Genomic DNA, 27,142 nt, shown 5'->3' with positions numbered 1-27,142 from the left:
ACAGCACCCAGGGAAAGTGGAGAGAAGAGGGCCAAGGATGATGGTTGGGAGATGCAAATATTTGTAAGTCTGCAGGGAAGCTGGCCAAGCTGAATGGCAGCCAGAGTGGCTCGAAGACTGGACAAGGCAGAGACATGGCATCCCTATAGCTAAAGGGAATCCACAGCCATCTCCGGTGCTGCTAAGAGATCAAGGGCACTAGACCAATGACCTTCGGATTTGCCAACGTGGGGTCAGGGAGGGGACTAGTCAAGAGGTTCTGGGGATAAGGAAATAGAGGGGTGTGGCACCTAACCACAAGCGCAGCCCAGAAGGGATGGTGGCGGGCCCTTTTCTAAAGGTAGAAGGGCGTGCCACCGTTCATCTTGCAGAGCTGCAAATTCTGGAGAGGTGCCGGATGAGTCGCGTGGCAAAGTGGGCCAAGGAGCCACAAGCAAGGAGCTGCCATCTCTTAACGAATCCCCGCGCTGGGGTCTCGAACTACCAGCAGGTGACGCTTTCCCTCAGTTATAGCTCAGCCGGGCACCCGCACCGCCACTCCAGCTCCCGGCGGACCGCGCCCACCATGTACACTAGCCCAGTCATCCTACCCCACCCGAGAGCGGCCTACGTGTACGTGGCGCTGGCCTCTGCGCATGCTCCACACGGACGGGCGGGGCAAGGCGGGGCGGCCCGCAGGGGGCGTGGCCTGCCACGCAGCCGCCCGGAGCCACGCCCTCGGCCCTGGGCGGTAGTGCGCGTTCCCGAGCGAGCGGCGCGCTCCTCGCGTCTTCCCTCCCTAGACCTCGAACGCGCGCAGCCGCCCACCCCGCCGCTGCCGTCGCCCCTCCGAAGGCCAGCGGCGCCATGTCTTCGCCTCCAGAAGGAAAGCTGGAGACTAAAGCCGGACACCCGCCCGCCGGTACTGACTGCTTTGCACTTTGTCTCGGGGCGCCGGTTGGGGGCGGGGCAGCATCGGGGTCCCCTGGCCCCGAACCTGTGCGACGCGCAGGCGCGCAGGTGAGCGGGGCGCGGGACACGTAGCCACCTCGGGAGTCGCCGCGAGTGCCCGCACTAAGCCCTGTTGTACGACTCAAAACTCGAACGTAGGCAGTTTCTGTAAGGTTGCACAGATGTTTGGGGGAGCCCCCAACAATTAAAAGGCAGTGTTGTACCATGATTAATAGCGGGCTGACAGCATTTCACACTGACAGACAAAAGGAGCGGAAATAATGCTGATCATTAATCACCCGGCATGACTTCCTTGACTCATTTTCTTTTCGCATCCTGCCCTCTCTGGAAAGTGGTTAAAACGGTGTTTTTAAAGCAAACCCTCAACTTCTAAGCTACGGCCGTTAAGTCCAGTGAAGAGCCACCTTTCTTGGGAAATGGCAAGGAACCTTTGTGTGCCTTGAGCAGCCGCCTCCACTCAGTTCCTGTTTGTTCCTCCCTGGCAGCCACGCTGAAAGAGTTGGCATTTCTACTGCCCTTTCAGGTGGCAGCGATGCCCGTGGAAGGCCGCGGGTCCCAGCAGCCAAGTCTCCGTAAAGCTCCTCCAAGTCTTGCTTGACTGCACATGCTGGTGGAATAAAACCAGGGCTTCTTGCAGCAAACCTTAGAGGACTGTGTATGGTGGGGACACATCTGTGTCATCCATCCGTAGTAAAAACTGACATTCTGCAGCTGCTGGCTCCACTGGAGGACAGGAGTTACATTACAGGGGAAGGAGAGGAAAGGTCCTTCAAGTAGGCTGCATTCCAAAGCCTGTTCATCATGACAGCGCTTCTCAACCAACCTCACTAGGGTAGGAGTTAGAAAAGAGTCCCACTATGGTGGAAACAGCTATGGCAGCCTTTGGTGTTTGGTGTGGGATACCATGATAGCGTTTGTAAGGCACCGGGTCCTCACTTCTAACCAAGCAAAGCAACCCTTAGAAAGATTTCCTTTAAGATCCTGGTTCCTGCCCATAACCAAATCTATCTGCAGTTGGTATCAGCTTGCAAAGGAAAAAAGTCTTCTCCAGTGCAGTCTCCTTGAGTATGTTAAACCACACTTCAGGGTAGGCCCTGTGCCCTCTAGGTAGATGGCCAATGCAAAAAGAACTCTGGTATTTTTCTAGGCTTCCTGTTTCGTGTTGCTTTGGGTATTTTTTTGTTTTATTAGTCTATTGTTTGTATATTTTGGTTTCTGATTTTGTGGGTTGTGGAGTGTGTGTGTGTGTGTGTGTGTGTGTGTGTGTGTGTTTCTTACCCTGTTGTTTAAAAAGAGAAAAAGCATGAAGTACAGTGAGTAGGGAAGTGGGGGGAGGACTTGGGGGAGAGGAAAAGTATAGTCAGACTATGCTATGTGAAAAAAATTCCTTTAAAAAAGGGCAAACAAAACAAAGCCAAAAACATTTCCTTTAAGGAAAACCTTGCTGTTAAAGGGCTAGTTTTGAGTGTGCCTGCCTGTAGCCCTGCACGGCTTAGTGGGGCCCACAGTCAGGTCACCCGAAGAGACCATGATCTGATGCTATTGGTTGTTCCAAGGTGAGTTCGTTAATGTGTGCTGTTTGAGACATTGTCTCAATGTAGCAGTAATTCAATTCCATGTATATACTATCCATATGGACATCTGAGGATCAGAGGAAGAAAAGCACACATGGGAGAAATTTCACTTGAGAGGTCTGATTTTCTTTGGTTTAAAAAGAGGCTTTTGAATTAGAAGTGAAATGCCTTGTTTGTGCCTGTAGGGAGAACCACCTTGTCTGAGTCTGTGTAGCAGTGGACCTGGGCCCCAGGTTTAGAGTTTTGAGGCACACCATTGCGCTTCTCTGAGACTCTGGGTCTCCTCACCTGAAATTAGAGGCTGGACCAGATGGTCTTTCTCTGGGCTAGCTAGCTACTAGTGAGGCTTTGGGACTCTTGCTCCATTGCCTGTGTTTTTCCTCTAGTTAATCAAACAGATAAACTCAGGTGATCTTGAGGCAAGCCCTTTAGCTTACCTAACCCAAAAGTCCAGCAGGTGTGTAGCTGTCAGTGTCACATGCTCATGTCCCAAGGCCAGCTGAAGACTTGTGAGCCCAGAGGGAAGGTGGGAAGGTGCCATTAGTAGGCTGTGGTTCTCAGCAGGGTCCCAAGTGAGCGTGTTTCTTCCTATCCACAGAAGATCCTGGGCACAGCCTCTGTGGCAGGAAGGCCACCATGTGCTGTTTTTGTCTGGCACGACCAGGGAGCAGTGGTGCTACAGAGTAAACATGTTTAAAGAGAAGAAAGGGCCACCCCCTAGTAAAGGATGATAAAGGACTGCGAAGAACACAGTTTATAAGTAAAAATGACTGCTTAAACACTTTGGGAATGCTTTCCTTAACTGCTTAAGTTGTGTAACACACTTGTGCTTAAATCTTTCATTGGAAATAATAAAATTCTCTCACCACGACTCTTCTGCTGTCCTCTCTTGTCTTTTCTCTTTAATGACTCCCTAATCCCTACAGTGCCCCCATCTTCCTCATTGCATCTACCTCCTACTGTCTCCTACTCTGCTCCTGGCTTCCAGGTTTACTAACATCACTGGAGGGGGGGAGGAAGAGGTGGTGACTGGCATAGCGCCTGTAACACAGCGGACACTCAATAAATAACTTCAGGAAAATTTCTTCAGGACATGCCCCCACCTCACTCCCTAAGAGCATGCCTGCGGCCTTCCTGTCTCCATCATTCGCACAGCCGGCTGAAAGGTGGAGATCCAGCATGGAGGAAACAGAAACTAAAGTCTGGATAGTGCTACCACATACCAGCGTTACATAAGTGCACTGTTCATTGCCATGGCCCATGGTCAAGATACTGTGGGCAGTGCCATTGGCAGGGCTACTTGGGGTGACTTGTTAACCTCCAAGAGCTAATTATTGGGGACTGGCCTGCCCTGAACCTCAGCAGCCCGACAGTATTTACCGATGCCACACCCAAGCTGCGAGATTTATTGGGGTGGTCTTCAAAAGGAGACTGGACGGACTGTGCTTCCCAGAGACCTTCCTGTGATAGACAGCACTTCATTGTACTGTGCACATGTCTCCCAGAAGCAAGCCAGTTCGTCTTAATGGTAGCCCACCCTGGTATTCATTTCACTGCTCTTACTAAGGTAGCAGGATATTAAGAAGCTGCTTTCAGTTCTATGAGCAGCCATGGCCTTCCCAGCAGCCCAGTCCTCACGTGAACTGGATTAAGATTTGCTTGGCAAATATATGTTTCAGACTGATAGCCCCACCACAAGCACCCATTTCCCAGGGGAGCCAAAACTGTAAGTTAAGTCTCATAATGTGATCCCATCGAGTGTTGCCGATTTTATTTAAGGTTCCCCCAAAAGTTGTTCTTTCATCCACTACAGAACCAAGGCAAATGAAAATATAAATGTGACTGTTCATGTCAAGTACAGCGGGAAATAGACCAGTTGCTATTTTCAGCAACACAGATAATTCACCTCTATTACATTAATCATTCAGGTATGGCTTTGGGATACGTTAAAGCCTGGGAATGATAATTGACCCTGAAGTACTTTCTTTCTTTTTGGATTATCCAACGGTGGTCTGTTGCTAGAAATGGAAAGTGAATCTCCCTTTTATTGTGGAGAGCATCCTGCATATATGTAAGCTGCTTCCCATGTTTAGCTAGTGAACCCAGCCATTGACCACAGCTTGAAGGGAGCAAGAGCCCTCTGCTTTCACACCCAGCATGCCAAGGGGCAGAAGACCCTTTAGGGGCCAGTTTCTCTTAGCTTCCATCAGGCTTGACCTAGTATTTCTAATATAGTTGTAGATGCTACCTCTGCTCTTTGACATCACTGTCTATCTTCCTCTTCGGGAAACCTTCTGTGTTTGTCCTCTTCTTTTCAGCCAATGTCCTGTGTCCTGATGTGGGTTGGTGGCTGTCTGCCATTCCTACCTACATCAGACATCTTTCATTTACATAGGGAATATTCACTTTTGTAAAACAATCTTGTTAGGTATAACAAATGAGCTGGAGAAATTGAACTTTCCTTTTCTCCTGTTGAACCGGCAGTGAGCAGCGTAGTCTCAGACACTTTCTAACCCAGGATTGCTGCCTGAGAGGATGAGTGTGAGTAGACATATCAGGTCTCTGGCGCGGCCCATGAGAGGCCATGTTAGTGTTGCTGTGTTAGTGTCACTGGCTACTACAGGTAATTGCAGTAAACTTAGTGGTTCCAAAACCATTATGACCTGAAAGTCACTAGACAAATGATCACGTTTATTTAAAGTCAAGTGGGAGGTAGTGCACTTTGCTCTTTTTAGTTATGCCACTTTGCTTTTTTATTTATTTCAGTAGATGCAAAATAATTCAGTTCTTTCTTCTGGCACAATCTGGAAAAGTCCAAAATAGGTATCGCAGTGCTAAAGTCACAGTGAGAGCAGGGAGGGTGTCCTCTGGGGGCTCTGTGGAGAGCCTTCTTTCTGGACCTTCTCAAGTTGAGTTCACCCACATGCCTCTTCCTCCATTTTCGGTGCCAGCAATGACTACCTATGTCTGCCCCCATACTCACTGTTACCTGACTCTTCTGTTTTCTTTTTTCACATTTGAAGACATTTCTGATTACATGGTCCACCAGGGTAATCAAGAGTAATCTTAAATTCAGATGATTAGCATTCTGATTCCATCTGCAACCTTAATTCTCCTTACCATAGAACACATTTGTAAGCTCTGGGGGGGTGGGGATATTATCCTGACCCCAGTTACTTTTCTCTGTTCTCTTGGCTGTGACCCAGATAAATGGCCTTGACCCAGTTGCAGCAGAGTCCAGAGTCCAGCATCAGCCAACACCAGCCTCCGCCTCTGGGATTTCCAATAACAGCTTTCTCCCCAGCACCTCCTGGCAGCGGGTCCTGCCTCCTCGCTCCAGGCTTCTCTTCGGACTCACAGGGCTGCTGTGAGGCTGCACTCAGACATGGTGGTGTGGAAGACAGATACAGCCTTCCTGGATCACACCGTCTCTTAACCTCATGTCCGCCCTGGACAGTGAAAGAGGAGTTGCCTGTGCACCTCAGCAGCCTGAGGTGCAGGGTCAGGACATCAGGGAGGGCTTACAATTGTAGCCGATACCACACAGGTTGTTTTTTTGTGTTCTCTCCAGCAAAACTTCATCCCTTAAGAGTAGATTAAGCCTCCTTTTTTGTTTTTTGTTTTTTGTTGGTTTTTTTTTTGATGAATGATTATTTATTGAGAGTTATTACAAAAGCTCTATATTCTATATATATTAGATACATATACATAATACATATTCTATATGTATTAGAAGTAGTTGCTTGAACTGTAGGATTTTGATACACAATTACATTCATTTAAATAAATGTGATAAATTACACACAATCTTCTATAATGCAATAATAATACATAGAACAAAAAAGGGGATTTCAATTTTTTTCTAAGTATATTTACTGGCTAGCAAGAACATGAATTTCTCATAGATTTGTTGATGTTCTAAAGCATTTGTTGATGTTTTAAGCATTTGCTTAAAACAAATGCACTGACACTATTTTTCTCAAAAATCTAATTTTTTTTTCAAAATAATTTTCATCAACCTTTTATTTTTTTTTAATTTTTTTAAACAAAATCCTCCTTTTAGATAAAATTTCAACAGCTCTTCTCAAGAAAACAGAGGCAGCGGCCCTTGCATAGCACACATCCAGGTTTTGGAGACTCCGGTGTGCGTTATTAACAGCTGTCTCCACACCCCATTAGAGGCTGTACCAGCACCTGCAGGAACACCTTTCTCTCCCCGCTCCACCACCCTGCTACAGGTTTCTCCAGCCTCCTGCTGAGCCGTAGCAGTAGCTGCCAGTGAGTCCCTCTTAGTGCTCCATACTTGTAACAGCTGAGGGGAGCTTGGTCCAGGGATGGCGGGTAATCACTGGCCCCCTCCATTTGCTTCCAGAGCCAGTCTCACAAAGGAGGGCTTCCTCTACCCACTTTCCATTTGGAAAGGAAGTTATTCCACTGATTGCCTTTACCTCTAACTTTCTTCCTTTGTATAGGTGATCTAACGATCAGGACCTGTCCATAGTGTGTCTCCATGCCTGCTTGGAAGGGTTCCCAGCAAATAAGGATGTAGGTATCTAGATCTGTCTGGCCCAGCTGTGCTTCTTGCAGGCTGTGCCCCTGGGGGAAACTAGCCTGACCCTTCATGCTCAGGCCCTATCACAGGGTGACTAAAGCATGATAATGGCTCAGTGAGGGCGGTGCCTAGAACATCATGACAATAAAAAATAAATAAAAATGTTAAAAATTTAAAAAAAAGCAGAAGTGGCAGAATTACCCAGGACCTGGGAGTCTCCGGAAGCTTCCTTACCTAGTGGTGGTGTCATGATGAAGATCCGATGATTGTCAACAATCACATGTCAGTACCACAATGGTCTCCTTTCCTGTGGGTTCTGTTACCTCCACAATAAGGAGATGTTCAGCACAAAGGATTTGAGTATGTGAGACCTTTCTGAGCTCTGACTTCTCTTTTTCAGCCCCTGCTTGGTAGAGTTGAGCATATCTTGTATGCCAGACTCTCCAGAGATGTTTCAGGAGCTAATTCAATTATCCTCAGATGTCCCTGGAAGGGAAGAACATTGTCACTGTTTCTTCACAGACAGAGGGCCCTGAGGCACAGAGTGTTGGGCACACATATGCATTCATACACACAAGTGTGGGGAGAGCTGGGGTTTGAACCTGAAGGCCCAGGATCCATGCCTTAACCTCAGCATATACTTAGGCTAAAAGGAATCTGTCACTCTTTAAATGTGAATCTTTCATTTCAGTAATAAACACACACAAAAGGAAATCTTGAATCTTCCTTTTCGAGTGTCTCAAAAAAAAAAAAACCAACAACCTAGATTTGCAAATGATTCTACAGATTTCTAGTTTTCAAACAGAATTCTAGATAAGCTGATAGAACCATTGCAACATGCTGTCATAACTTCTGACATTATTGCAAGCTAAAATGAATCTGCCTCAGCTTTGAGTTATTATTAACATTGCCACTTTGCATTGCTGCATTAATCACAAACATACTGAGATGGATTAATGAAGTTAATTGTTTTTAGAAACTGAATTAAATGCAAGTGCTGATGCCAGGTAACTGAGCTCCGGCACCTTGTGCTTCTGCAGGGGAGTGGACAGGCTGTTCCAGGAGAGCCTCCAGAGATGTGGTCATTTCAGATGTCACCTTGACATTCATTAACAGTTCTCTTTGTCCTCGTGGGATAGCCAGTTTGTGGAACACATCACATCTGTGAACTGTCACATTTGAAATGTTCCAAAGACATCGCTTATCAATGATCATTCCTTTGCCACTGCTACTGTATCAGAATGCCACAGTCGGGCGGTTCCTGCAAGAGGCATTTCTTTCTTGTGGTTCTGAAGGCTGGAGGTTCAAGATCCAGGTGTTGACAGGCCTGCTTTCTCTCCCTCCCTTTCCTTCCCTTCCGTCCACCCCTAAATCTGACACAGTCCCTCATATGACCTTTTCTCCATGCACGTGCACTCCAGTGCACATGTTCACTTGTATTAGAATCACCTTCGGTTTTAACTCACCTCTTTAATAATTCGATGCCAAATACCTTCGCAGTCTTCAAGCTGTGGCTAGTAACACTTCACTGTATTATTTGGTGACCATATGTACCTGATGCCAAATACAGTCACGTACTTCAGGCTATTAACACTTCACCATATATATTTGATGATGTAACAGCACCTTTCATCAGTTTCTGGTGGCCATGGGCAGGAGGAAGGAAGTAGATTTTGAAAACCACCCATGAGCCAGTTTTAGACTCATCATTTTGTCAAAAACATCCATTATTCTCCAATAGAAAACTATCTTAACATACCACAGAAAATATTTCAAGTGGGACTGGAAGGCTTAGATTAAATTTTGCCTACAAATGGTGGCTCTTTTGTGCTCATTAGTTTCCTCAGTCTGAACTCAAGGTGAGGGAAATCCCTAAGTAGCAATAACAATAACAATGAAGACCTTAGTGTGAGTGTGGGACCCCAGGCCACCTCATGAAGCTGGAGACTTAGAGGTCAGACCCTGGGGGAGGGGCTTGTCCAGCAGCGCTGCAGTGAGATGGCAAGAAGCTGAGTTCGTCAGCCCAGGCTCCAAATGGGAATACAAGTGTGAGACTTTGTAAGATGGGGATGCTTTCAGTGGGAGTTAGGTTGAAATAGACATTAGATTCTGTGCTCGTTTCCTTTCCAGTCTATGACAGAGTACCTGCCAGAAGCAACTTGAAGGAGGAAAGATGAGTTTCGGCTAACAGTCTTGGTCTCTGGAAACCAAGGAGTCGTGCCACAGTTCATGGTGACTGGAGGGTGTGGTGAAGGCTTCTCATTTCTTGGTAGATCAAGAAGCGGTGTGCAGGACTGGGATTAGAGCGAGTTATAACCTTAAGTGTCACCCCCACCCCCTTGAGCTGTTTTTCTCCATCAGCCTCGTGTCTCAAAGGTCCACTGTTGCTAAGCAGAGCCACCAACTGGAGGCCAGGGGTCCAAACACAGCCCAGTGGGACATGCCACATTCAAACCATGACACCTGTGGTCCTTCCCATGCTAAGAAATCCATCTGAAGGATGACAGAACCTGAATGAAAACAGCTGTGGCCTCTCTGCAGAGATACCGTCTGCACCAGAATCTCATAGGGTCCTAATAAGCCCAGGGGAAACAGCACAGTATCCACAGCCTCCCACCCAGGAACAAGATCAGAAGACAGTGCCAGGCAGCAAGAACAGACATACAAAGGCCTCAGATGGCAAAAGAGCTGGGCTGGCAACTGTAAGCCAGGTGCACCTGAAACAAATACGTGATTAGCAATGAGGAGAGAATAAGTCCCCGACAAATACAGATTTGGTGACATGGAAACAACGCTAAGTAAGCTCTCTAAAGAGAAATAAAGTTACTAAAAATCAGTTGTTGAGATAAAAGATAGATTTCTGAGGGCACTCCTAAACAGAATCTAATTTTCTTTCCAAAGTAACACAGCATCATCGCATTAAAGGGTTAGATACCGATGTTTTAGTTTCAACCCCAGGCTGGCAGGCACACTAGGTAAGCACAGCCTCTAATCTACTGGTCCATTCTTCTGCCTTCTTTGGACAGCTCTTTTGCCTGCTGGCCATGAAAAGCCAGAGTCCTTGTCTTTTCCAACCTAAGGCTGCTCATGTTTCCCAGGGAAATCAATAGTACAAACCTGAGAAAACCTTCACCTGTTCCTCTCTGTCAGTCATCACTGTAAACTTGCCTGTTCCTTGTGACCCACCAAGATCCATCTAGCCGACTACTGCACTTTATGAGATACAGGCTGTGTTGTGGCAGAGGAGTAGACAGCTATCCTCAGGAGGAAGAGAGGGGCTCTGGGTGCAACAGAAAATAACATGCTGGGGCACCTCTGACCTTATTTAGATAGGTCTCTGTTTCAGGAGGTTCACCATCTCAGAGCTATGTGCTGGCAAGTACTGGTGATGGAAAATAATTATATTCTAAAGGAAACAAGAAAACAGTTTAGCTTGGGCCAAGTTGGCATAACTGTGTCTAGGGAACACAGATTTAGATGACTGACTAAAGTTAGATGACATAACTCCTGTGACAAAGGTAACAAGCCATTGTAGCCACAGTCAGCAGATGGATGCATTGATGGGAGTGTCATGTAGGTGGTGTCCATGTGGAAAATCCTTCCTGTAGGTTTCAGACCTTACCTCATGCTTAGCTTTAGGTCTGGAGGAAGCTGCCAGTCTGCTGAGCTTAGGAGAGCGTTCTGAAAGTTATCAAAGTCTTGAGAACATTAAGTCAGATACAGAGACTGAAAGTCTCTGTTAGTGACTGAACGTAACCAAGATAATTTTAACTCTCAGCCTGCAAGACTCCATCTGGGCAGCATCACAGAGCTCACTCAACCCAGGCGTCATTGGGCATTCTAAAGGGTCTTGAGACATTTCAGCTCTTTCAAGGAGCTTCAGCTCCACACCACAGTGTAAGGCTGCATGAGTGCAGGCAACACTTACAAACCATGTTGTGGCACACTGCTACTAAAAAAAAAAAAAAAAAAAAAAAAAAAAATGATACCCAGGATTATTGGGGGACCTGCTGTCAGATACATTTGGGGAGACTCCATGCTCCAGTCCACCAGAAAGCTTCTATAAGCACGGAGAAGGCTTATAGAATCTCTCTTGGACCCATTAGAGGCTGGGGAGATGGCCAAGTTGGTACCATGCTTGCTTCAAAAGCCTGGGGATCTGAGTTCAGGTTCCTGGCATTCACATAAAAGGTAATCGGTGTCTGTAATCCCAGTGCTAGGGAGAGGACATAGAATTCTTAGAACCCACCTGTCTCAGAAAAACAGGTGGAGAAACGAAAGACCCATTGGTCCACCTCTGGCCTTCACACTTGCACACTTGGTTTTGTGTACCTGGCATTACCCATGCTCATTTCTCCCATCCTTGAATCTCCATATCCAACCCCTCTTCTTTATAAAACAGAGTAGTCACATCAGCCCGTAAGTCAGTGGTCAGATAGCAAAGAGATCCCACTTCACACTGACTGTCGTAGCTATAATTAGAAGTAACAAGTATGGGTACATGTTACTTCTATGGTACTTCTAAAGTATGGTAGACATTGGAGGTCTCATCCTGGTGAACTCCTGGTGGTTTCTCTGGGTTACGCAAAGTTCCTGTGGGACCCAACTATCCCATTCTTATTTACAGTTCCAAGGAAATGAACACACAGACACAGAAAATTACTTGAGTGTTATCCAGAGCTGCAGTGCTCATAATGGCTCAAACTGCCAACAGCCTCAATACCCCTCACCTGGCGAGTAGGTAAATCAAAATGTGGTATAGCAGAGGAGAATATTTCGTATTAAGAAGGAATGGAGCCCTAATAAATGGGGTAACATGGGTGAATCTTGAAAATATGGAAAAGAGCCAGTGACCAAATTCTGTGTGTTTTATGATTTCTGGGGCTGGGAAAACTGCCATTTTAGCCCAGCACTGACTCTGAAAGCCTGAAGATTTGAGTTCAGATTGCTGATACCCACCTAAAGGCTGGGCAAGACTCATGTCTGTAATCAGTGCTGGGGAGGCAGAGATAGACAGATTCCCAGTACTTCCTGGGCAGCCATGGCTGTGTCACTGCCATCCAAACCACTGATGTTTGAAGAAATAAGATAGTGGCCCATGTTATGGCTATATGACATACAGACCCTGATCTAGTAGCCACGTTGTCATGCAGCTTATGTTCTGCTCACACTGCTGTTCCTAGAAAGTACTTGAGAGGTGATCAGAAGGGAACGCTGGAACCTTGGGGAGTTTCTAAGACACAAGAGAGCACTGAAGGCAGCATCATGTCCGGTCTCCTCTACATCACACCTCCGTCCCCTCGTTAATGAATGTCGCTGTTCTTGGAGTCCATTCAACACTGTGACCTCCCATCAGCCGCACCCGATCCACAGGCAGGCAGATGCACCTTCACCCTGGTCACCCCTGCCTCTGTTTTTATTTCAGTGAAAGCTGGTGGGATGCGGATTGTGCAGAAACACCCACATACCGGAGATGGAAAGGAAGAGAAAGACAAGGATGAGCAGGAATGGGAAAGCACCAGGTGAGACTCTCACAGACCGGGCAGATGACCACTTGGCTAACTATTAATGTCTGTTCCGTGTTTCCCGTAACTCCTGGGCTTCCAGTTCCGTGCTGTGTGTCTTCTTTTCCTATCAGAGGCAGGGTTCTGCGCTGGCGGGAGGGAGACAGTGCCTGAAGTTGTCCCTCGGCCTGCCTGCCCATGCACCCTGTCCCCTGGTTTGGTCACGGATGCTGAGCAGGAGCATAGCCTAACCCTGCTGCACTTCACTCTGGTGGGGCACAGCTTCCACCTCCCCTGGCAGGTCACAGTGCTGGAATGGAGGGACTAGATTCTTGGGCCTGATGGACCTTTGTGCTCAAGTCTCTGCCCAGTCCAGAGATGTGTGTACTGCCCATCTGTGCTCAAGAGCTCTCACTGGGGCTGCAGACTGAAGCCCCCTGGAAACTGGATGTGTCCTTCAGTGACATCTCTGCCACATCCCTCCTGGACTCTGGTTACCCCTCTCTGTTTAGTACCTGTTTTCCTTGAAGTTTCTCATCTCAAAGTTTGGTTCATTGTGAGTAGCCCTGGCAAAGCCTGGTCACTATAGACAGAACTGTGAATACGTCCATGTGGAAGAACAAAGAAATAAAGTTCTCTGCTCAGAACTTGGCTGCAGGCGGTGTCTCTGCCATAGCAAGAAGGAAAGGGGGGGTGGCATATATGTCTCTGCCATAGCAAGAAGGTGAAAGGAGGTATGGAAGAGGGGAGCCCTTCTTTCTGTGGTCTGTCCTCTAGCTTTTGAGGGATGGACAGTTATCTCTGTGTGTAGAAGCAAAGACAAGCCAATCTGTTACGTTTCTCTCTGACTCTCCTAAGAGATGAAGGACAACAGCTATAGGAGATGAGAAGGTTAGGTAAAGAAGGCAGTGAGAGAAAGATTGGGTGTGCCTGCCTTAGGTTAGAGCATCTTCTTCACCCAAAAGTTTAGTCTTCTCCACCTGTGCAGAGCCTGGGATCTTGAAACAAGCAGTCTGCATAGGTGCAAAGAGCTTCTGTTGTGCTTCCCTGAAGTCAGATTGCCATGTTCCTTGTGGGTATTTCTGCTTTGGCTCAGCAATTCACCAGTGTGCGTTAAACCCTGTGACCTAATGGGAGCATGTCTGGAGTTGGAGAAGTCTGGGACACTAGGCTGTTGACTTGTGTTACCAATACAGCCATCAGGCCTTGTGCCCTGTGTGACAGTATAAACTGCTACAGCCCAGGCTGACCTCCAACCCTGTCTCTTACAGGTGTGTGCCACCATACCTAACTAACCATTGTTGACTTGTGGTGTGTAAGGAGCCTCTGTTCTGAACATTCCATGCACCTCAATACACAGGATTCTCACTGCTCCTTGTTGTTTTCCCTGCTTCAGAGTTGGCTGATATCCCCATTCCAGAAGATCCCTCCTTAAATCCAGAGAATAGACTTAGCTTCCATGGGCACTTGGCAAATAAGTGGCAGAGTGCAGGCAGCTGGCCCCTTGTTCTTCAAGGTCAGCGTTGGCCAGCTGAACTCCTGTTTTGGGCTGGACACTTGCTGGCTAATTCACATCAGGGTAGACACCGCCTAAAACTTAGTGTCACTGTGCCCACTGTATGGATGAGGAAAGCAAGGCTTAGGGAGGTCGGCTGGCCCAATGATGCTCATCCAGTCAGTGTCATGGCCAGAATTCAGCCTGAGAAGCCCAGGAGCCCCTCCTCAACACAGATGGCAGTGTGGATCCTTCTCTGTCTAAGATGAATTAGCTCTGAAAGTCTGTTCTTCTCAAACCCATCCTCCCTTACTTCTGCACCTTCTCCATAAAGAGATGGTAAGTTATCAGTTTCAAGGCTCCAGGGGACTGGGCTGGCTTTACTTCATGTATGGAAAGGCCTGTTTATTTTCAGAATGTATAAAATATGTAGTCACCCTCCTGGGAATGCCATTTGGCATGCAGTTTGAGCATACACATTCCCATATTCCTAACCTTTTACTTTTTTCCATGCTTTGATAAAAATGTTCTCTGAATATGAAAATAAGTGTGCTGTCCATATCACATGCCAGTTTTCTCCTCAGATCCCCACTTGCAAACTCCTTTTTAAAGACATCCTAGATATTTAAGACTGTTTACTGACTCACTTCCTGTGGCTTCCTTCTTCCTCTTAAAGATAGAGTAGTGATTACAGAGAAAATGAACACTCAGAGCCCCAAGGATATCATAATGTGACCCAAAACCAAAAAAAATCCCAAAACCTTCCCTGGCAATTATTTCCTTGAATAAATTTATGCATCCCTTACTCCCTTAATCTCTAATTTTCTGGAGATTTAAAAATAATGTCTTATGCCACCGGGCTGTTTTGAGATGTTACCTTTAAAGGAACAGAAAAAAAAAATATATGAAAATTGGGGCTAGAGAAATGCCTTAGTGGTTAAGAGCACAGGCTGCTCTTATAGGGGAACCTGGTTCTCTTCCCAGCATCCACATGGAGGCTCACAACAATTTATGACTCCATCAGGGAACCCGATGGCTTTTCTGGCCTCTACAGGCAACAGGCATACATGGTACATATACATACATGTACCAAGGAAATGCTCATACACATAAAATAATAAACTGTGAAAATAGAGAACCCTTTAACTGTGCTAAGACTGCTTTCTCTTAGTGCTTTTGCAATTCTTTTTGTACTCTCAGTACCCCCACCTCTGTGTGTGTGTGTCTGTGTCTGTGCTCCTGCTGTTCTCTGTCCTCACACCCCCCTCTCCTTGTGCTCTACGTGTTCTCTCTGTACTCTTGGTATAGCATGCTGAGAACAGCCTAATCACACCTCTCCAGAGGACCAGGCCTTGGTTTGTAGCACTTGCTGGTTTTGTAAGGAAAATGCTCCCACACGTCCTGTTTTAAGTAAAAACATGATATCACTGAGCACAGACCCATGAAGAGGGACCTCCAGCACACCAGCGGTGCAGCCTCCTCATGCATAGTTATGTTTGTTGTTTACAGTCCGTAGTCTTGAAAGAGGTTTAAAGATACGGAACAGGTGTCCACATGTTCATTCTGTCTGGCATCCTCCATAATGAAGGCGTGGTAGTCTGGAAAAGCACACTGGTCAAGTGTGCTTCTCACGCACTCACGTGTTGACATTCAGCCTCCACTGTGATGCACTGAGGTGGTGGAGAGGTGCTCAGACTAGCATGGCCTCAAGAGGTGACCATGTTTAGGTAGGTCATAGCCTGGACCCCCATGACAGAATTCCAGGAGCAGACAAGAAGGGGCACAGAAGAATGGCACATGTGTGATACCCTCAACCTGCTCTGCACCTCCTTGGAACTGTCACCGGGTGCAGCCCCTGACCTTGGACTAGACTACAAGCTGAGGCTTTCTTTAAAATTAGATTACTACATTGTAGTGACAGAAAATGGACCACAACAGAAGGTCTCTTGGGGCTGAATTCTTTCATCTCTTATCTGCCTGAAAATATATTTGCTGTGCTTTAACTTTGAAAGACAGTGTGTTCCTTAGTCTCCTTGTCACTGTGACAGAGCATGTGACATAAACAACTTTAAAGGAAGAGAGGTTTACCCTGTGCTTTACCGGTCTGTGTCCACTCTGCTCAGGCAGCACACTTTGCTGGAGGAGTCTGTGCCGACGGAGGCGGGGAGTGGAGTGGGGCTGTGGACCATGGCCGTGGTATTATCTCTTGGTGGTTTTGTAGGCTTTCCTTCTCTGTCCCCTGGCTGCCAGGATACATACAGGTCACTCTGTTCTGCCATGCCCTCCAGTCCATAATGGACTGAGCCTTCAAAACTGCGCCAAAATCAATCTTTCTTCACTTTGTTTGTTCCTGGCAAATGTTTGGCCACAGCAATGATAAAACCAGTGCAGAGAACTGGAACTAGCAGTGAGGTCATTGCTGTGACGGTGGCCTGGCCATGTGAACCAACAAGAGTGTGGAGGTGCAGAGCAGAGATGTAGCTCTGGGAGAAACGTGGCCCTGGAGCTTTCCATTGGAACAGGGGCTCTCCTGAGCTCCCCGCCCCCCCCAGGGAAGACTGCTCTCCTAAGGTCTTGTGGAAGTGATCACAACTGCTCTGCTTCAAGGTGGCACTGGCCATGTTCAGCCTGGAAGACAGTTTCTCCATGGCCAGCAGTGTCTGAGAGTCTGCAGCCTGTAGAGGCGTGCCTGCAGTGCCTGCCTTTGCCTCTCACCCTCCACTTCCTTCCATCATTCATCTCCTTGTCCACATATCCTCTTTTTACTACATTAAAGGTTCACCTTGGTGACCTCCCTTTTAACTACCTCTTTGAAGACCCCATTTCCAAATACTGTCATAGTTTGAAAACTTGAAGGTTTAAGATTTCACCATACCCCCTTTAGAATGAGCCCATAACAAATGCCAAATTGCAACCCATTGCCATCTTAATGGTTCTCTCAGTAAGTCGTCTGTTGGGATAAGAAATCAGGAACTCAGAACTCTGGAGTCAAAGGATGGCATGGCTGGGTGCCACTTAGGTCACAAGGCCCCCCTGCATGGCACTTTGAGCTGTGATCTGAGTGTTTAAACCTTAATGGCTCTGGTTGGTGGACTAATGTGAAAATCATTCATAAGTTGGGTGTTGTCTTCTGTGTCCAGGCCAGTCACCAGCTACGTTTGGAAAGTGTGTCCTTTTCCCCTGACATGCATGCAGATACAAGCAGGCCAAGATGGCCTGGTGCCAGCAGACCAAGCTCAGTGTTGTCTTGGGCCCCAGTGACATAGCGGCTGACCCAGGTGTTGCTATGCAGTGGGCCCTGGAACCTTGTGCTGCACCAAAGTGCCTGTGTGACATGAGAGGTCTTTATGGAGGGCTAACTGTGCCCCCCCCCACTTTGTAGACTGAGGTGACACAGCAGAGCCTCAGGTGCTAAGATGTTCCTAAAATGGAAGTACACAGTGAGTTCTGCACAGGTAAGGAAAGTGGGAGATTGGTAGCTCCCACAGTCAACTCTTCATCAGGGTGGCCTGAGTGAGGCTGCACATTATCATTCTAAGTCTGCAGATAGAATGGGGGCAGTGTGTTTCAGTTGCATAGCATGCTGAGGTGAGAGTCATCCTTTTGCCTGGGGCTGTTCAGAAGGTTGGCAGGACTAGCACTGGCACCTTTGTCAGGTGGCAGGCTCAGCTGGTAGCATGAGCCCTGTCAAGCTACATCCACCGGCATCCAGAAGAGAGGTGTAGTGTGCTGTCTCTCTGCCTCAGTGAGTCTTCAGTCTACCCCAGGGGTACCGCCCAGAGTCACCAACAAGGCTACTATTTGCAAGACTACCTCATAGCTGTCTGAGGAGCTGTCTTTCTAAGTCTCCTAGGCTGTAATGGTGACATACCACAGGCGGGCAAGTTAAATGCGCAACTGTGATCTCTTGTGTTCTGAAAACTTGAGGTCAAGGGTCAGCAAGTCATGCCCCTTCTGATGGACCAGGGAGAGGTTTGCCCCAGTACTCTCAGCTTCTGCTAGTTCATCAGCATGCTGACAGAACTCCAGGCCCTGTGTGATTCTACTCAGCACAAGTCTGCCCAGTTCCACTTTCAAAAGGATATTAGTCATGGTAGAGTAGGCCTCACCTAATGTTACATGACCTTAGATTAACAAATTACACCTGCATGCTACTTACAAACAGGGCCACATTCGGAGATACTGGGGTCTAGCACTTGAACATAGATGCTTCGTGAAAAATAATTCACCAGGCCCCACTGATATCCCAAAGGCAGTGGCAGTAAAATAATCTCTCTATGAAGTTCCCATGACAAAGGAGTCCCTCTGCCAGCATTTACTGGTGTCCAGGTTAAGTACCAAAGCAACCTGTCTTCAGGCCACATGGACGCTCTGGGCTGGAGGTGTGGCCCCACACTTTGATCTCATGCTCCATCCATTTTAAAGAATGTTTTCTGTATTCGTTCTGTTTGATTGTTTCAGAAAGGTCTTACTATGTAGTCTAGGCTAGATTCAAACGTGAGATCCTCTTGCCAGAGTCTCCCAATGCCTGGGTCATTTTTACACTTTACACACACACATACAGGTTAGTGCTATACCTCCATTCTATAAGTTATATAATATCTACAAAATAGATGGCAGCCTAATTGATAAAGGTGAAGTAAACAATAGCAACTTGATTCTATCATTAGCTAATATCTCAAGGTCCTACCACCCTTGGGGTGAAGTTTCCCATTAATAAGGATGTGGTTTTAAATTTCTAATGACCTTCTGGGTAATTTCAGGTTTGGTGGGGACAGACTACTTCTTGTCAAACCCAATTAGACTGTTGGCATTTGCCACATCGTTGGTGATGATCTGAGGTGTAAATCTTCCCTTTTTGCTTGTAAGTGCTCATTTAGATTAGCCTCATTGTAAGCTACTTGTCCATTTTTTGAAAACTAGTTTAAACTCATTCCTAAGACATCATTTGAACATACCTCTAGTCACTTAGGATGTGTCAAGGATGAAGCGAGAAGGTTCACCTCAGCAAACCACCAGCCACACACAGTTGTATATATATTGCAAGCTGCTGAGGACAGATGGAGGGACATGGGTCTGTGAGGGGTCACCCTATCTGCCTCCCCCAGGACTGTGAGGCGTAGTGATGGACAGTCCACTTGAAGACAAGTGCAGCAGCCCATGTGTTAGACGGTGGCTGATTAACTTAGTATGGTTTGTCTCTCTGAGGCAAACAGTTCTAAATGGAATGTATTCCCATGTTCATCTCCCTCTTCAGACTGACCATAGGCATCTAAATCTCAAGGCCCCACCTCTTCACTGATTGGTTCACAGCCCCAGTGCCTATCTTATTATTGTGCACAGCTGAAGTTAAACCATTCTTCCCAAACACGTGGAACATGAGTTTTAGCGCAAGAGACAAGATTGAAACTGCATTTAAGATGCTCTACTCAGAATCCCCTTGTGAGCAGAGGGCAGGCTATGTGTGGCAGAGAGCATCAGCAGGAATTGGCTGTCTCCCCTTATCTAGCCTGATTTCCTTCCCCAGGTGGGCAGCACAGGAGGGTTGCATTTGATAACAGTGAATCAAAGTGTCCCCACACAGTGACAGAACACATGAGTATCCATAAATCACAGGGTACTGGCTGGACTCCTTGGGAAAGAAAGGAGGTATGAAATCTCAGCCTTCCTTGGGGCCAGGCTACCAGTAATGGACTTTGAGGCAGCATTTATCCAACATCTGGCTCCATAGCAGATATGGAAAGCAGAAGTGGTTTGTCAGTTTCTCTGTGGCCTTTAGAGCCAGCTGCAGCCTCCATTCCAGAAGGGACCTTCTCAGCACGTGGAGGGAAGAAGGAAGTGAGGCTTCTTTGTATGTCCACGCAAGGGTTGGCCTCTCTATTCGTTCTTGTTTATGGGGACTCCAAGAGTTGTCCGTGTTTCAGGAGTGTTTGCTCACCATAAGCATGTAAGCCAAGCTTAAATCAACTCTCCGGCACTTGGCTTTGCAAAATAAAATGCATAACAATAACTACATGGAAATGAGTCTTGGTTAAGTCTATTGCCCTATAGATAGTTACCTGAACCTTTTACCTCTTTTAAATAAGCTTGTTGGTTTCAACTGTCCAACTGCACAGCACTCAAAAACACCTGGCTGACTCTTTGAAGATGAATTTCTAAGAAGCCTAAAAACTTGCTGACTTCTCCAGCTTGCAGGGCAGGTGTTGCCTGAGGAAGGGAAGAGCCTTCTTGGCCATGTTCTGTTGTCACTCAGCTCTCCAGGGCAAAGCGTTCATTGATTATTTTTGCTTAGGTTTATTCATTGGACGAGGTTTAGTCATTAAAGGTGAATTATTGTGGACTGAAGGACTGAAAGTAAAGTCACATTCAGGAAAGTCCCTTAGCTCTCACAGGACAGTGACTGCATCTATGGACACAGCTCCTAGAATATAGTTGGCAAGCCCCTCTCTTCATTTACTGTTAAAACCTATCATGGCTGTTTATACCCAAAAATAATACTTCTGTTAGAACATACACCCAAATATTATTTAAACTTTTGAAAGGAAGAAATTGTGTTTCCTGCCACAGCACAAGTGGACCCTGAAGTACCATGCCAAGTGAAAGAAGCCAGGAGTAAAAGGCCACAGCCTGCAGGATTCCACTGGCAGGTGCAATGCAGTCCTATTTTTAGATTAGGAAGTGGAATGGAAGTTGCCTAGCAGTGTGGAGAGAACAGGGAGTGTTCAATGTGCAGTCTTGGATGCTTAGAGTGGAAAAGGCCCAACTTTGTCTCTGCGCTGTGAACACACTCAGCACTCCAGATCTGTACGCTTGAAAATGGCAAAAGTGGTCAGTTTCATTATGCTTCTTACCATATAAATGCATAATCCCATCACAGCAAAGAGGACCCTGCTCTGTGGCAATGGTTTGGTGGCTCAGATGCTAAACAGTACTACCATATGACTCAGCAGATCTACCCCCAGGTATTTACCTAAGGGGATTCAAAACAAAAGATCAGACAAAGCCTGCCGGTGGATGTTTGACGCACCATTGTTGATAAGCACTAAAAGGTCTTAGTACTCTACATTTCTGTAACTAGACTCCTGTAACTGATGGATTATATAGCAATGCTTTGTTTTTGGCTAATGGTTCTAGAGATTTATAGCTGGGGGCACTGCATCTGGTGATGGCCTTTGCTAAGTCACAAGGTGGCACAGTGATCACATGGCAATAACAGGAATGTGTCTGCATGTGTGTGTGTGTGTGTGTGTGTGTGTATTGTGTTTCATGCCATGGAACATGTATGGAGGTCAGAGGGCAACTTGGAAGACTCAGTTTTCTTCCACAGGGTAGGTCCCTGGCTTCAGTCTTTGGTTGCAGGGCTTGCAGCAAGCGCCTTTACCTGCTGAGCCATGTCGCAGAATTTCCATGGGAAAGTATGGGGATTAGTGCCAGCTAAGGGGACAGGACGGCTTTGGCAGTCCTTCTGAAGAGCAGAATCGTGCTGTTGACACTTGGGTGAAGCCTGGATACTTCTCCTACCTGTTCTCTCCTTGTCCCTCCCTTTTCACACAGTGCCACCATCTGAGCACATGGCTCCCCAAGGCTTCCTCGCTGCTGCTGTGGCTCATGGTCAGGCATCCACTTTTCAAACAGGACCACTTTTGGTGTGCCATTAATTCAAACCTAGAAGGCTTATTAGCTTATGCTTTGCTGAATAGACTTATCAACACAACAAAGAAAAGGAAAACATGACTGATTGGCTGGCCAGGTTTCTGAAGAGTGTGTGTCGGTGTGGCCATCACCTGCTTTTACCTCCAGAACCTGCATCTATCTCGTTTCCACAGAGCTCGGGGAAATGGAGTACAAGGTTGTGGTGCCATGACAGTCACCTGTCTGGGTAGAACTAAAATCTTTTCAGCACCTTAAGGATCCTCTGTTTTCATATTCTGAAGTGTTGCCATCTTTTGGAAGCCCAGGACAGACTGTCAAAACAAGTGGAAACAGTAAAATGAGTCAGAATGCTAGATTACCAGTGGATCAAAAGAACACAATTCATTAAGAACACTAAATGTTTGTAAATAAATGCCAGTGGCAAACAAATACAAAATAAGGACACACTTCTCTTGCATTAAAAGTAAAAAGATAAGCAAGGCTAGGGAGATGGCTGTCTCCATCTGAATGCAGAAACATACCAGACTGCCTACAAATTGAGCATGACTTGAACTTGAGTCTCCTTCCTGCTTCCCAGGAAGCTCTCTCTGTCCCTCACATCCTGTCAGGAGAAAGTCCCCTCCTCACTGAAAACAAGGCCACTGCCTCACCCACATACAGCTCATACCTGATTGCTGTAGTTCTGCCTTCCTGGACAGCCTTTCCTCCGCTCTCCTTGGATGAAGGTGGTAGAGTTGGGGTTCACATGAGTACCAGTGCTATCCTCTGTCATAGCATTGTCCTGATCATGGCCGCTACTCTACTCAAAAGCTCCTGGATCTGCTTCTGTCATATCCTGCTGTGTCAGCCACCTGCCGTCCTGGCATGCTGAGAGTGAGTTCTCCATGGATACTCACAATTATGCAGTCTGGATCCTTAGAGCCATAAGACACACCACCAAGACGGCTTCAGTTTCTACCGAGGCATTCTAGGCCACCGTCCCTCCCCAGATACATCCAGAGTAGATGAAGAAAGACTTTATCCTTCATCCCTGAGACTGCTGCTGGTGTCTGCAGTCAAGGAGAGCTGTATCCCCATCTCCAGAGAAGAGAGAGGAGTGTCACCAGAGCCCTCTGGAACATCAGCCACCCTCTTTTCAGGGGGGGAGGGGGTGCTCCTGGGAGGATCCCACTGCATGCTCTGATGACTCCTGGTCCTCTGGACTCCACCTTCTCACTGTGGGAATTGAGGCTCGAGGGGCTGCTGCTACAGGATCACCGGCCTGGCTTTTATTCCTGTTTGTCTGGAAATGGTGGTTGTTTTCCATGAAGTGGAGAGAAAAGAGAGGCAGACTCTTAGATACTTGTTCTCTCTCCCTCTCTTTCTCTCTTCTCTCTTAAATCTTTTAAATGTGTCTACTGGACCTGCGATGTGTTTCTCCTTTACTCCCAGGGCACTTGTTGGGGGAGCCTCCAGGGGTACACATACCCCAGGTTGTGCAGTGTACACTCTGAGAGGCAGACCCTGCTTCATGAGACAGTTGTAACAACTTCCTCATGGACTTCTGGATTTGCAGGGTCTCTCGAGGGGAGAAAGAGGCAGACGCAGGAGAACCATCCACAGAGTAGCATTGAAAATGTTTTCTGCGGAACTGTAATCTGTTTTGTGAAGTATGTCATTCAGCCTATTGAATTTATAATTACATGGCATCCTCCCTGAGCCCTGGAGGATGAGAGGTTCAGAAGATGGTCGTGGATCTTAAACAAGCAATCAAGCCTTGTTCAGAAAGTCCCATGACCAAGTAATAGCAAATGTATGTTATGTTCAGACTCTAGTTTGTTTTGTTTTTTGTTTGTTTGTTTGTTTGTTTGTTTCATCTTCACACCCTACAGTGAAGCTGATGTGGCTTCATCTTATGGTTGTGGAGTTCAGCCCAGAAAGGCAAATGTCATGTTCTCAGATCACACTGAAAGAACAGACAGAACTACGATTTGGCTCCAAATGTCTAATTGCAGAAGGGGTTGCACATCGCCTCTGTTGTGGTGACTTTGGCTTTTTTCCTAGGGACATCGGACAGGTTATTGAGGAGAGGGTGTGGGGGCTTGAATAAGATTGCATCCCTGAGCACTGGTTTCCAGCCGAGATCATCTCAGAAGGGGGCACTTCTGTGCTTTCCACCTACTCTGAATGTCAGCACTGAGCTTTGCTAGGCACTGGGGCAGTGAGTGCACATGTGCCATAGGCTTCTGTGGAAGAATTTTGCTGTCAGCAGCTAGTGCGAAATGACAGTCCACACAGGAACCAACCAGTCAAGGACCTGAGACCTTTACTCCCAGACTGCACTCAGTGGTACACAGGTGGACACCCTGATTTCAGAGACTGGAGATCCCCAAGGCTGTTGGGAAGAAAATAAATCAGGAAGGAAAAACACAGATGGGGGAAGTTTGAGTCAGGATAAAAACTGATGACTCATCACCGCTAAAGCCTGTGGTGATCCTAGGTGGAAAAAAACTAAAACTTATAGAAGGGCTCATACCAGCGGGGCCACAATCAGAAACAGCTGAAGAATGAAGAGTTTTCCCTGGGCCAGAATCTGCTCCTTAACGGGCTGTAGGTGGGAGAGAAAGGCAGACTGTCCGGCCCTGGCAAGGCACAGCCCATTAGATGGAAATGTCGGGACGGGAGTGGAGGGACGGGGGCTAGGCAGCCAGCATCTCTGGAATCCCCAGGTGTCTTTGGGGTAGTTCCGACCTTGCCTGTGAGTGTAGATCCTTCCTCCTGAATGAGAGCCCTGGATAGCCCAAGCCAGGGAAGAGAAGGCCCCCCTCACCTCAGCCTCCCCTCCTGTCTCACAGGCAGTGTGCCAGGGAGACAGTTCACCTTGGAGTTTGAACTTGACTCTTGCTTACAATTTCTTCTTCAGTCCTCGACTACCTGTGCTAAATTAAACAACTTAGGGCCACATTGTCTATGAGAGTCAGAGTTACACATGGACCATTTTTGTCCTAAGCAAACAAAAGGAGTCTTGAACTCCCTGGGATTCTGGCCCATAGACCCCAGTTGTCTCTGAGGTCTTAGCCAATGACTGGGTGGGCCCTGGGTAGATCACAAACTTTGATAACTGTTTCCTTGTCTAGAGCCCAGAATTTTCACATGTGTCTTTTTCTCTTCTGTTTGTGGTGGAAAGAAAATGAGATTTAAAAAAAAAAAAAATAAGAAGAGTCTGTAGTTTTTACAAGCAGTCAGAGCTCAGCACACATTAGTTACTGTCCATATTGTGAAGTTCCTCAAGGAGATTGGAAAGCACAAGTTGGTCTACAGAAAGCTTGCTGGCTGTTCCTTGCAGAGCTACCTCTCATGGGAGGCTAGTTTCCAGATGTTTAAAAATTATTCCACTCCAGGGTTAGACATGTTGTAAAGTTTTTAACTTAAAGAGGTTGGGATTTATTTACTGTGTGCCTGAGTAGTTTGCCTGCATGTGTGCTCGTGTGCGTCATGTGATGCTTGATGCCTGAAGGGGTCAGAAGGGAGTGTTGCATCAACTAGAACTGGAGCTACTGATGGCTATGAACCTCCATGTGAGTTCTGGGAACCAAACCCAGGTCCTCTGCAAGAGCATCAAGTGCGGTGAACATTGGAGCCAGCCCTGCAGCCTCTTGCTGTTACGGTTTCACAGAAAATTGTTGTGCAGTGTTTGCACAGAGCACAGGAAGTAGATGCTGCACCCTGTGGTGCGTTAGTCTTTCCTCACAGGGTTGCCTTTGTAGCTTTACGTTTTCTTCGCACCCAAACAATGCACCATTTGTATATTGCCAATTGCTGCAATCATCTTCCAACCAGACACGTGGCAAACACAGTTTGGCAAACCGTCCCTGAGAAGTAGAGCCAGGTGGATAGGTCCCCTCTTCAGTATCCAGCATAGAAGGTGGTAGGATTCAGCAGTCTAATGAGGGTAAAATGAAGGCTCGTGATAAAATGCACAGCCACTGCCATCCGGAGCTTTCTAATGAGATAGGAGCCTGGTGCCACACATTTGTTCTTCCGCCTGAGTGTCCGGCCTGGAGCCTATGACACCATCTCCCTCTGGAAAGGGCTGTGTTAATTAGTGGCTATAGCTTGCAGTCTCCCTTTACTGAAAATGCTCAGGACCTCTTGTGGATTTTTTTTTTGTTTGGTATTTTTGTTCCTTTGTTCATTTGTTCAGCTGTGTACATGTGTGTCAGTATGTACATATGAATGCAGGTAACTGGAGGCCAGAGGCACCAAATCTTCTGGAGTTACAGGTGGTCATGAGCCACCCACCGGCTCCCAGCGGAGCCAAACTTGGACCCTTGGGAAGGGCAGTTTATGCTCTTAACTGCTGAGCCATCTCTCCAGCCCAGGAACTCCTGTTTTTTGGGTTTACCTGGGTCTTCTAATGGTCAAACCTGCACGTGCTCCTTCCCTTGTGGGTGCTTCCTTTCTGCAATGCCCCAGGGACATACAGAACACATGGTTAACAGCAGCAAGTAGTTCCCCAGGTAGGAGGGCCAGGTAGAGAGTGAAGGGCTGCTGTTCTGTACGTTGAATGGCTCTGCTATAAGGCGTCATAGAGAAATGCAGGCCCCGTTGCCAGCAAACTATTGATATCAAGTTACAAGGGAGGAAGATGTGTGAGCGTGCCCAGGCATGCACACAGTCATGCATGTAGTTTAAGTAAGTTTCCATGGCTTTTACCATTATATAATTTTGTCTCTGAGAAGCTACAGAAACAATGTTTTCTCTCTGTCAGGCTTCTCACAAATTCTGCCTTAGACCAAGACTTTCAGGTCTTGCTGCTTCTTAGCGGCGGCCATGGCAGCTGGAGGAAACTGGCTCAGCTGTGCAGGGCATGTTTATCTGTTTAGCTCCACCACTGACATGCCATCAGGAAACACAGAGTAGTGGCTGTCCCTACAGCGTCAGGACTCCGTGGCTGCAGTGGCTGGAAGCAAACCACATCCAGAGGAGCTCTCGACATGTGGGACACTGTCTAGCACTGTAGCTATGTGCGTCCATATGGGCTCTGCGGGCTCCCTCCCCACTGATGACCTTAGAGCATGGTGGGGAAACTTAACCTCAGAAAGGAGCTGGCATGAGTTCAGTCACTGGGCTCTGGGGTGAGCCATTACTGTGGCATCCATCCTGGGTGGAGTATGGCAGCTGACAGCCACCCTCCTGCAGAAGTGAATGCTTAGAGTCGCCATGGTGGAGAGGAGCTGGATTAAAAAGATGTCTGTCTTGGAAACCACAGACTTCAAAGACTTTGCCTTGCACACTGGATGTGATTTAACATTTTGGGGCCCATTCAGCCTCATTTTCTCTCTGATTCTTCATGGATGACTTGTGATTTCTGTATTTTCCTGTCATACTCTTTTTGCCCATAAAAATGGTATGCCCTAATTACATGGCCATT

The 27,142-nt window shown here is 47.1% G+C and overlaps 1 protein-coding gene across 2 annotated transcripts in view; it reads left to right on the top strand.

The window, feature by feature from the left end:
* Positions 1 to 683: 683 nt before the first annotated feature.
* The window catches only part of Dap (death associated protein), a 57,572-nt gene continuing 31,113 nt past the window's right edge, over positions 684 to 27,142 (top strand). Inside the window, exons 1-2 of one of the 2 annotated variants that reach the window (XM_060380398.1) lie at positions 684 to 999; positions 3,124 to 3,396. In XM_060380398.1, coding sequence (XP_060236381.1) covers positions 847 to 999; positions 3,124 to 3,222 — 252 coding nt within the window. In that variant the 5' untranslated portion in view covers positions 684 to 846 and the 3' untranslated portion in view covers positions 3,223 to 3,396. Of the gene's footprint in view, positions 1,000 to 3,123; positions 3,397 to 12,502; positions 12,600 to 27,142 lie in introns of those variants that run through there. The other variant, XM_021651757.2, reaches the window with a different exon arrangement.

The sequence above is a fragment of the Meriones unguiculatus genome, chromosome 3 (assembly GCF_030254825.1).
Source record: "Meriones unguiculatus strain TT.TT164.6M chromosome 3, Bangor_MerUng_6.1, whole genome shotgun sequence".
NCBI classification, from domain to species: Eukaryota; Metazoa; Chordata; class Mammalia; order Rodentia; family Muridae; genus Meriones; species Meriones unguiculatus.
The sequence above is the reverse complement of the archived record's forward strand: the minus strand, read 5'-3'. Positions and strand labels throughout refer to the sequence as shown.